Source organism: Petaurus breviceps, unplaced genomic scaffold (genome assembly GCF_028583685.1).
Source record: "Petaurus breviceps papuanus isolate PSGF00001 unplaced genomic scaffold, PetGlider_PUasm1.0 90434, whole genome shotgun sequence".
Taxonomy (NCBI): Eukaryota; Metazoa; Chordata; class Mammalia; order Diprotodontia; family Petauridae; genus Petaurus; species Petaurus breviceps.
The window spans coordinates 2,082,179-2,094,196 of NW_027187251.1; the positions used below are offsets into that span (position 1 = coordinate 2,082,179).

Sequence of the window (12,018 nt, forward strand, 5' to 3'; positions counted from 1 at the left end):
TCTGTGAATTTCTTTGGAGGGGAGGCAGAACCTATGTCAAGATTACACATTATACTGTACCATATTCAAATGATAAATCCGCTGTTCCTTATAGATAAGTCACTAGAGCAAACAATGAGTTATTTTTCTAGCAGTGAAGATGAATATTTGCTGGTCCATTCATACTTTCATCTGGTACTTTTTGTGATTATAGCAAATATTTGTTGAGATACGGTGCTTTTTGAGACCATGGAATATTGCCAAAGCTATGCAGATCAAATTTCATGTTGTTTTTCTTATTATTTACCATGACAAATTCAACTGAGCTAACAGGCTCCAGACAAATATCATACTAATTGATTGCTATTAATTGCCACTTATGATAGGTAGAAAATTAAACAGCAACCTAGGTTTTTAAATGAAGCATTTTTATGCTTACAATTACAATAACACTTAACTATATAATAATAAGAGCTAGCAATGGCCTGGGAAGCCATTCAGTCTCATCCCCTCATTGTTTAGGATAAGGAAAGAATCCCATAGGGTATTTTCTCTCTTTCTTTTCCTCTCCCTACCACCCTGCCTCCTATGTAGGTAGTATATGTGTGTGTGTGTATATACATATATATATATGTATATACATATATATATATATATATGTATCTGTGTGTGTATTTGAAAATGTAAAATTACATATATAATTCTTATTTAGGCAGAAGTTCCGAATAATATTAGTGACAGTAGTAGACTAAGGAGTGTTAAAAATTGGTTAAGTTTTAGTAAAGGAAATGGGTTTATAATTCTAAAACTCAGAAAGAATGTGGTTTTAGAGATGGAAGCTACTGCATGTATTTAGAATTTTTTTTTTTTTAAATAAAGTATCAGCTTCAAGAAATAAAACTGTGGTGCAGTGAATACAGCACTGGCCCTGGAGTCAGGAGTACCTGAGTTCAAATCTGGCCTCAGACACTCAACACAAAAACTAGCTGTGCGACCTTGGCAAGTCACTTAACCCCAATTGCTCTCCAAAAAGCAAAAAAATAAAAATAAAAAAAGAAATAAAACTAAGCAGTATGAAGGAGAAAAGTAGGAACTTGGATTTGTTTGCCATTCAAAGCTTCCCAGGCTTATGATTGTAAAAACTGACTGCTTTTTAGCCTTTCTTTCAGCTTTTATTAAAGTTTAATAAACAAAAGACTACATAGAGAATTTCCTTTTATTATGATGGACAAAGATTTAGCTACATTAGAGAAATCAATTTTTGCTTCAAACACATTCTACACAAAAAACTTGGGAAATAATTTCAGTACATTTTTATAGATGACCAAGATCATATATCCTGAAATAAGTTTTTTTTCTGAAAAAATAACAGAAATTATGCCTTCTCTATAATATTATTATTAAAGTAATACATGAACTTTTTTGCAAGAAATTTAGAACATCATCCTTTCTTCTCTGCATATGTCAAAAAGAAATGGCAATATTACATATGCTAGCTGTGTTTTGTTTCTTTTCCTTAAAGTTTTGTTACAGGGAATGGTTCCACCAAATAGGAAAATACCCAGGAATAAAGGAGGATAAAAATAAAAGAAGAAAATTAAAAAGAAATTTAGAAATAGGAAAGCAAATGTGTACAAAAGAGAAGCAGAAAGATTCTCACACATGTGGATAAGTGGTTGAATGTATGGCAGGCCTACACAGACAAAATATAAGGTATCAACATTACAGGTAGATATGTAATCAAGCACTGATTTCATATGCATAAAGGGGAAGGATGTGAATTATTTGGAACAGTAAAACCCAAATTTAAACTACTTATATTTGAACTGAGAATCCATTGTTGGGCTCTGTTGCTTAGTTATTAAAATGAATAACATTTCTCTAATTCACAGTAAATCAAGAATGGAAGTCAATTTCAATACATATTGAATGTATATCCAATATAGGCATATTGAATAAATACTGAAATTAACTTCCATTTCTGATACTGTAGAGACTGGGACAACAGTATTATGGACAGAGGGGAACTAACTTGAGATTTTTAAAGTATTAAAGTGTCATGGATTATCTACAATGTAGTCACAAACAAGTGGATAATTTAGAGTTGGCTCTATTTTCATTTGAAATATTTCATTTAATAGATCGCTAAAAGAAAAACCCCAGGTATAGGAATTTTAACTAAGGCAAAGTAATATCTAAAAATATTTATAGTAAAACTCTTAAACATTTATAGTAAGGATAGTATTGGGTGAAACAAATTTATTTGCCTCAAGTATGTAAATCTGAAAACACAAATAAAATATAATTTATTATTACTGATATCATCATTACAGCTTAAGTGTTGCACTCAAAATTTTTTGATAAAAGGTATTAATTTTTAAACAAAGGGTATGGTATGTTTCCAAATTTGTTTGAAAAATGTAGATAAAAGTGCAACAATTTTATCATTTAAGATGACAATCAGAGCCTGATTTATTTATACTTAAGGTTGACATTATGTAAAAATTAATTCCACAAACAATATAAAAGGCAAAATTGAGTAACTTCAATTTTCTTTCAAGAATAAAGAACAACCAAGATTTACTTGAGTTCTATCCCTTCATAACCCCTCTAAAGAACTGCAAAATGTATAGCAGAAAAAGATGGAACACTTAGGCAAAAGCTACAATGTTAGCTCAAGTCAAACTGAATTGTAAATAAATATAGAGAACATAAGATACCTGACGTTTTAGGGAGATTAACTCCATATCTAGTTGTCTGAGAATGGTGTTGGCTGCATTGGGACTACAAGAAACTGCGACCACATCTTCCTGAGTCAGATACATGCCCTTGGGTGGACGGCACTTAGAACGCTGAGAATGATGACGGTGTTGTAAACTCTGATACTCTCTCCTACCCAGTCCAATCTTGCTAGTTTGGACAGGCTGTTCAGCATTACCCTAAATTAATAAAAGGAAAAGAAAATGAAGGAAAAAATGAATGTAATTTGTACTGGTAGACAGGTACCTATTTTCCTTAGATCCTCTAAGTACATCTGAAACAAAAAACAGTCTCAAGCATCTATATTATATCCATAGTCTCCAGCAAAAAAAAAAAATCTGTTCAGCCCTGTAAAAGCTGTAATTTGCTTTAGAACTAGATCAGTGCCCTTTATCAATTAAGATCATTCCATTTAATATCTGACTGCATACATAGCATTCACCCAGTAACAGAAATACTTAACTCCTTTTTTGACTAATATCCATTCAATCCAATTCCTGCCTGTGTCTGGTTTCATGAAACTTATACTTTAGCAAGGCAAAGGCAGGAAGAGAAAGAGATTGGACAGGTGTGCATGCGCATAGACACACACATACAGACACACACAAGAGACAGAGAGAGAGAGAGAGAGAGAGAGAGAGAGAGAGAGAGAGAGAGAGAGAGAGAGAGAGAGAGAGAGAGAGATAGAGAGAGAGAGAGAGAGAGAGAGAGAGAGAGAGAGAGAGAGAGAGACAGAGAGAGAGAGAGAGAGAGAGAGAGAGAGAGAGAGAGAGAGAGAGAGAGAGAGAGAGAGAGAGAGAGAGAGAGAGAGAGAGAGAGACAGACAGACAGACAGACAGAGAGAGAGAGAGAGAGAGAGAGAGAGAGAGAGAGAGAAAGAGAGAGAGGATGCAAAAGTGCAAAATGAAAGTTGTAAACAAAATGCTATAAACTTTAGACAAAAGAATAATCATTTCTGTCTGGGAACTGGGAAAAATGACAGGTTATATGGAAGAGATGACAATTTCACTGGGTCTTTAATACAAAGTATTGGATAGGAAGAATGGGAAGAGAGCATTCTAGATAAAAGAAACTCTATGTGCAAAAGGGAGAGGAAGAAAGGAGTAAGAATTTACAGATGTGAATGTGTGAGGACTTGGGAATGGTGAGAAGTCTAATTTGGTTGGAGCATGCAGTATGTAAAAGGACAATAGCCATCATCGAAATTTTATGGTGGGTTGGAATCAAACCACAGAAAGCCTTACATGCCAGGCAAAAGATTCTGGACCTTACTCTATAGGCAACAAAGAGCCATAATTATTGAAGGCTTCTGAGCAAGAGATTGTAGTGTTCAAAGCTTTGCTTTAAGATAATCTAACAATATGGTATAGAGTGGAAGAAGAGAGAATAGAAGTAAAGACTATCACAATAGGCCAGGTGAGAGGCAATTAAGGCCTGAATTAGGATTTTGGCAGTAGAACCAGAAGAACGGAGCAGATGCAAGAGATACTGTGTAAGTAGAATCACAGATTTGGCAACGCATTGGATATGGAGAGTGAGGGAGAAGTCAAAGATGATACAGTCATGAATTTGGATAAAAGGAAAAGTGCCAATTTTAGGCAAGGGTTTAAAGATGATGAATTCAAGTTCAAACTGAGTCTGAACTACCAGTACAATGCCTTGAATATAAAAGGTGCTCAACAAAAATTTGAATTTTTAAATATACATTTAAGCTTATTTATCAACTACTGATTGAACCAAGAGAATTTATCTCCTTAATGATGCAAAATTAAATAAATAGGAAAAATTTTATTCAGGCTTTTATCTTAGGAAGTTTAAAGAAATTCAAATCTACAGGCAAATTATCAGGTTATCTTCTTAGAGAATGGAGTCAGATCACACAGAACATTTAACTTAATCTTAAACCTCTTGCAAATTTGGCAGTAGGAAAAAAACTGGTTTAATATGTTTTCATACCAAATATTTCACTCTTTGACAAGCATCTCTGGAAGATGCTTTAGGATTCAGGGTACCATCCAAAGATAAATTATAGTGAACACAATTTAGGCACTAAGAGAGTTGCAGCATACATAGTTTAGATCTAAGCAGTTTAATAAACAAATGAAGTTACAATACCAAGTCCTATTTGTAAAAGAAGGAAGTTTCAAATTACCTGAGTAAATCTAGTAGGAGCTTTCTACCATACAACTGAACATATTATCAGCTCAAAAAGATCTCAAATATCAGTATCACCTTAAATTTACACAATGATTTCAAAAAGTCCTTTCCTCATAACAACCCTTTAATTGAATGCACTATAAGTATTATTCACATTTTATAAGAGGGAAAACAGACTCAGAGAAATTGATTTGCTTACTGTCTCACAATCAGGCAGAGAAGGGATATGAAACTGGATATTTTAACTCAGAATTCAATCATCTTTCTGATATTCCAAACTGATCTTTTAATATAAAAAATATCTAAAAATTGTATAAAGGCAGCCACATAGACATTTCATACTTGTGCTAGGGACACAGAGAATCAGGTACCTTTCTTATCTATAGCTGTCTATTCCCTTTGGAAGAAGCTAAAATGGATAAAGCATGATCACCCTTGGATGTTATCTTCCCTTCTCTTGTGGCCTTTCCTAGACTCCAGGCAGACAAAAAGCTTAATGCCAAATGAACACTGTTACAGTTGATTAATAGTGGCTGGAAAATAAGGTCTTATTTAGAAAAATTTTTCTAAATTTCATTTATTTTTAGAAATTTTGGTGCGTAAAAGAAGTATTACTATTTTAACTATTTTTGCTGGAAACTTCTGAAAATGTACTGTTCTTCCTTGGTAAACTATTTAGTCTTTTCTTGATGACAGGGCCATTATCATCATGAATACTCCAGTGACATATGCTGTACTTCAAGTGATGTCTTCAAGGCCTACTTGAAGTATGTAAGCTCAATTGTTCCTACACCAAATTGCCCCAACAATGATTTTTCCCAGTTGGTGCTTTCTTTTGTTTCCTTTTATTATCAGCTGGCCCTTTTCATTGCTGTGTCTGTTTCTAGCAGGTATCACCTTCTAATCTATTGTTATTTAGGAAGGAACCAACAATTTATTGGAAGCCAGATAATTTGCTTTATCTTTATATATAATGCTAAGTTTAATGGATTCTGCCTTGAGGAATGTTACACTCCTCTCCTAGGAAGTAAACTTTATTAACAAGGTATTGTCACTTACTTTTGATTATGTGCTTATATTTTGGTTGACTGAGATTGGCAGAAGTCTGATCATTAGATAAGTGTTGCTTTACTATGTTTAAAAAAACAAACAACCCTGCTCCCCGAGCGCCGCCCCCACCCCACCCCATATGTGTACAGGGACAGCGAGGTGACACAAAGGATAGAGTGCCAGGCCTGAAGTCAGGAAGACTCATCTTCCCAAGTTCAAATCTGGTCACAGTCACTTACTAGCTGTGTGATCCTAGGCAAATCACTTAAGCCTATTTGCCTCAGTTTCCTTATCTGTAAAATGAATTGTAGAAGGAAATGACAAACCCCTCCTTTATCTTTGCTGAGAAAACCCCTAAAGGGGTCACAAAGAGTTGGACATGACTGAAAAATGACTAAAGAAAAAATACACAGTTTTGTATATAGAAGGAACCCAAGGGATCATCTAATCTTACCTTCATTTTGTAGATGTGGAATTTATGGTCCAGAGAAGTTCACTGGTTTTCCCAAGATCACACAGCTAGTCAATGGGAGAGGTAGGACTAAAACCCCACTATGATTTATTGCTTTCCAATCAGCAAAAAAAAGTTCCTTTCTTTAAGCTGTTATTCATAACCATTTAAAAAACATAAACCTATATATCATGATGTGTTATAAAGCAAAATTTTTCTTAAGATGAAACTCTAGTCTTTTTAATGTCCCTTGATGGAGAAGTAGAAAAAATTCTAACACATTCTGTGACTGATCAACATCATTACCTCTTTTTTGGCTTCTTTTTTGGGATCATAATCACTATCATTCCCATCCATCGGGTGTGCTTCTTCCACATCATCATCACTGAGGACAAATATCACAATTAGTAAACCTGGCCCTTTCCTCCTACTTCAATAATCTTAACAGTGGTTACTTATTTACAGTTTTAACAGATGTTAGACACTATTTAGTAGAACAAGGACTACCTTTCCTGACAAAAATTTAGTAGATGATACCACAATTTAATTTTCGCAGTGTTTAAAATATTTGTCCTTTGTTTAGTCCTTTTAAATATGATTGCAGCAAAATCTAAACTGAAAAAAAAAATTCATTGGGGAAGGGTTACAAGAAGAAAGAGTATCTGGAAGAGAGAAAAAAATTAGAAGGGTTTTATCTTTGTACATTTTGTTTGGCATTATTCTTACTTATGAAATCAGTTATGTTATCAGTAGATAAAGCTAGACAAAAATATTTAGCAACCTATATATATTTTTGCTGCTAGAAAGTTTAAACTAAAAACACATGGACTTAAGTTAAAAAAACAACTGCTTATGTCTATATATATAGCTTATATATATATATATATATATATATATAGCTTAGGATATAGGAAATGTATTTACTTTAATGTTCACTACCAAAAGGAAGTATTTTTGATTCTGGTTCACAGTACACTAAAGTAGCTACTAGTACCTGAACTTGTATGCTTGTTTGCAGGGTCTGGTAAGTTAAGAATTAAGAACACTAAACTGGCCAGTGCTTTGGCCATTTCACTGATTCCACTGGTCAAGAATAAAGCAGAATTGTAAACAAGGAAAATTTACAGTGTTCTTTTTTTTCATTTTTTAAGCCTACATCACTATAGCTTAATCAAGTGGATCAATTAATACAATACATTCACTGTAACAATATACTTACTGAGAGAGCACTAAACTTGTTTTCTTACCATATCTGGTAACTATTCTGATGCTTCATCATAGTGTGGAGGCGACCCTGGGATCTAACCCTAACTGGTTCTACCATTATGGAAAGTTTGGCTCCAAGTAGTCCTGGAAATACATGACCTGCTTTTGAAGCATTAGTCAAGCTAACTGCAAACAGACTCATCATTAGAAGGCTGGTCATTTGATGGATTCTTTGGTCTTGGTAATTCATTAAACAAAAAAAGACAAAATGGTCCACAGTCCCATGTAGCTCTCATTCTGCACAATTGTGACAATGGCAGAAAAGAGGAAAGAGAATGCCAATAATTACATAGATTTTAGACTATCTACAGATAATAACTTAGCTGTTGTTACTCTAACTGTGAGGTACTTATCCATAAATTGACAGATGGACATACTGCTGGAGGAAATGAAACATCTATCTTGAAAAAATCACTAAATAAAATAAGAAGAAAAAAGAAGTTGCATGTAAATGGAAAGAGAGCTCACATGCTCACTTTCTTTGAGGAAGCAAAAGAAGAAGTTAACTGGTTTAACCTGTGCAAGTCAGGACGAGAAAATAATTTTATGGGACATTTAAAAAAGTCTCACATAGTTGAGTTCATCATAAAAACTTGCAAGACCACCAGAAAATCTCTGTCATTTACTTGCTAATACCTGTTGCTGAGGATGAAAAAATACATAAAGTCTAAAAATAACTTAAGATTCTACAAATTAAATTAACATATCCTTCAATACTTACTCATATCAAAACAAAGGTAGGCACTGGGAGGAGAGTAAAAAGTATGTTGGAGAACACCGAGAGTAAGAAGTTTAAACTATAAGCAATTAAAAACTCATAGACTATACAGAATTTTCACGCTTACATATCATGAATGCCTCCTTTGAGATAAGAGATGAGATACTACATGTGGCAAGCATTAAATAACAATAAAAATGAGACAGGAAGCAACTGGTTATAAAAATGGGAATCATTTCTTACTCAACTATATACAGCCAGTCACCAAATTTTTGTTGTTAGAGCACAGCTCAAAAACAATATCAAGCTAGAAGAATAAAAATGTGAAGTTATGGTATGCAGGTTAGGCAATTCCAACCTGACTTAAGATTTTGACACCAAAATGGGAAATAGTTAAAAGAACAGATACTGACCCTGACATCGTTTCCTAAAGTTTAGCCCATATAAATCAATTATAACAAGGAAACCAAAAGCCTATAAACCATCTTAATGAGCAAACACTTGATCTTGCCAAGTGATAATGCCAGCCAAGGGTAACAAACTTTTGTATATAAACCGGTTTGTAAGTCCTGTAAGGAGGATGGTGGAAGACTACGAGCATGTCATATCATAAAGAAGTAAGACGGAGGAAACTTCAAGTCTAAAGAAAGACTTGTGAGAGATGTAACTAAACAAATCATCCCAAGAGAATTTAAAGATGAAACCAGAAGAAGAACAATATAAGAAATGAAAAACAGAGATTGTGAGGTTGTGTGTAAATTTTTTCAAATAACAAAGGTTCTTTTTTCTCTCACCATCAAGGAGCCAGCATACGTTGACTCTAATATCAGATAGGCTAGATAAGCTGAGGAAAACAGAAATGGCACTAAACACAAAGATGAGAATATCAGCAGGGCTAGACCAAATATATTTAGAAAAGGTCTGCGCTGGAAGCAACAACTTTGAGGGTACTAGGGGATCAATTCTCAAGATGGCGGGGGCAGGGTCCAAAAATCTGGAAAATCCTTGTACTTTATTGATACCCCAAGAGAACACTAACTACTGACCCTTATTGCCAACATTTCCATTTCTACAATTTTCTCCTGAGAATTTAAACATGCTAAGGGTGCCTTTGATAAAACATTTAAGAAAGGAACAGCAAGCTTTTCCTGAATAGTATTCTTAAGCAGACATCTTTATTAGTCACACATTTGAATGAAAAGTACCAAGAATAGTCCTGCTATTGGTTGATTATTTTAAAAAGCATTTGATTCAACAGAGAAAAATGTCACCTTCAAGGCTCTCCTCTGAGAAGATAGCTTCCATGCATATGTCAAAGTCATATAAGATTCCTTGAAAGATATAACAGATATGATTTCATTCAATAATTCTGATTAAACCTATTCAACAAAGCATCAATTAGGAATATACTTTTGCCAAAGATGTATGCAACTGCCAAAGATTTCCAATGCAAAGTCAAAATGGGAGAGTCTCTAAAAATTGTGAAGGGCTTCAGATGCTCCTTCATGTGAATGATAATTGTGTTGAATGCATCAAGTCTTTTTTTTTTTTTGCCCAAGGTCAAGTGTTAAGTGTCTGAGGGCAGGTTTGAACTCAGGTCCTCCTGACTCCAGGGCCAGTGCTCTATTCACTGTACCACCTAGCTGCCCCAATGCATCAAGTCTTAAACATTGTGGAGATTCCTAAATGAAATCCATCATCAAAGAGTTTGGTGTAAATTACTGACAAGTGAAAAAACAAGTAGATGAAGACTGCCTATTGTCTAGAGTATGCTATGCAACTGAACAATCCACTTGTGCCAGCTCAAATGCCATATCTTGTTGGAGGATTTTTCTGGAATCAACAGCTGTCTCGCCCTCTAAAGTTTCTTTTCATCTACTCTGTAATAATCTCTTAAGTATACAGTTATATGCATGTTGTCTCCCCCTTTAGAATGTAAACCCCTTGACGCAAGGATGGTTTTTGTTTTTGATTTGTACTCTCAATACACAAATGTGCCTGGCACATTTTTTGTTGTTGTTCAGTTGTTTTCAGTCATGTCTGACTTTTCTTGACCCTATTTGGGGTTTTCTTGGTAAAGATAATAGAGTAGTTTGCCATTTATTTGTCCAGCTCATTTTACATATGAGGAACTAAGGCAAACCGAGTTAAGTGCCTTGCCCAGGGTCACAGAGCTAGTAAGTATCTGAGGCCAAATCCGAAGTCAGGAAAATGAATCTTTCTGACTCTAGGCTTGGCACTCTATCCACTATGCTACCTAACTGCCCTCTGGCACATTTTAAACACCAGTGGATTCCGAGAGATTGAATGATTGACTGACTGAATGTGACAAAGTACCTTTGGCCACTTTGCACCTTGAAGAAAAAGTAGATGGTATTATTACCTGCCATTTTAGACGTGGGGAAACAGGTTTGAGAGAGGTTCTGTGACATGCCAAGGATCAAATAGTTAAGTGTTAGAAGCAGGATTCAGTGTCTAGTGAACTAGACCATGCTGCAAAAGCCTACCTTTTTAACATCAATATTCTTATAGTTATGCTGTGTGGTTATGAACCAAGGAATACCACACTGTCTTTAGGATTAAGGCTGAAGATAATCCAAATATCAGTGGAAAGACATATCATAGGAGTGAACAGGCCACAACACATTTATCAAAGAAAAACTGCTTGAGAAGCAGTAGAAAGGATGTCATCAGCAGGATATAGGGCTGAAAAAGAAGTGGGCCAGTCATGTGGGAAGACTGAGGTATAAGTGATGGACAGTTCACATGCTTCGCTGGTATTTACACAATGTCAAGGGAATTAGAGCAAGACCCCTGGAACATTTATTGGACATTGTGTAAAGAATTTATGGAAAGACATAGACAAGCGTTGAAAAGGATGAGAGGGCAAGGATAGGTTATGATCTGTACCCACTGCAGAGAATATTCTCAACAATGAGATTAGCTTTATAAAAATAATTTTTACTTCAAAGTAAATTTTTTCTGTCTTAAGCAATCAATCTATTAAATCTAAACAATGTACAAATGTTAGAAACATTAAACCTACCTGTCACCCTGGTTATGTCTGTTGGCTAATTTTCGAGCCTGGCGATCCATCAAACTTGTCCGAGACCGAGTTTTTTTCCAAGAATAGTAATACTTTACAAGGCTTGCAATAGTCTTATCTGGAAGCTAAAATAATTTGTTACTAATATATGCAGAACAAATTTGTTATTGATACTTTCAGTAGCAGCTTTAAGATAGTTTCCATAAACAGCAACTATAGATACAATGGTATTAATTTGATGATGGCGAGGTAAGATAAACACTTGATAAAGTCATATGCTGTTCCATGTAGTAGGATGAAGAAAGGTGCTAAAAAAAATGGTGCCACCTCTATCTTTGGATGTAAACTTGTATAACATGCCTAGCTTTGTATGTAGAAGGAACTCAAAAAATAAACATGAATGTTCTCCCTCTTGAACTCTGCCTTGTAGAATTCCTGACTTCCTTCAAGACCCTGCTCAAATGCCATATCTTGTTGGAGGATTTTTCTGGAATCAACAGGTGTCTCGCCCTTAAGGTTTCTTTTCATCTACTCTGTAATAATCTCTTAAGTATACAGTTATATGCATGTTGTCTCCCCCTTTAGAATGTA

General features: G+C 34.8%; 1 protein-coding gene across 5 annotated transcripts in view; it reads right to left on the reverse strand.

The window, feature by feature from the left end:
• The window catches only part of RCOR3 (REST corepressor 3), a 53,900-nt gene that overhangs the window by 23,978 nt on the left and 17,904 nt on the right, over positions 1-12,018 (reverse strand). For all 5 annotated transcript variants that reach the window (XM_069108777.1, XM_069108773.1, XM_069108775.1 and 2 more), the window contains exons 6-8: positions 11,428-11,552; positions 6,704-6,782; positions 2,700-2,918 (exon numbers count right to left, since the gene is read on the reverse strand). In XM_069108777.1, coding sequence (XP_068964878.1) covers positions 2,700-2,918; positions 6,704-6,782; positions 11,428-11,552 — 423 coding nt within the window. The remainder of the gene's footprint in view (positions 1-2,699; positions 2,919-6,703; positions 6,783-11,427; positions 11,553-12,018) is intronic.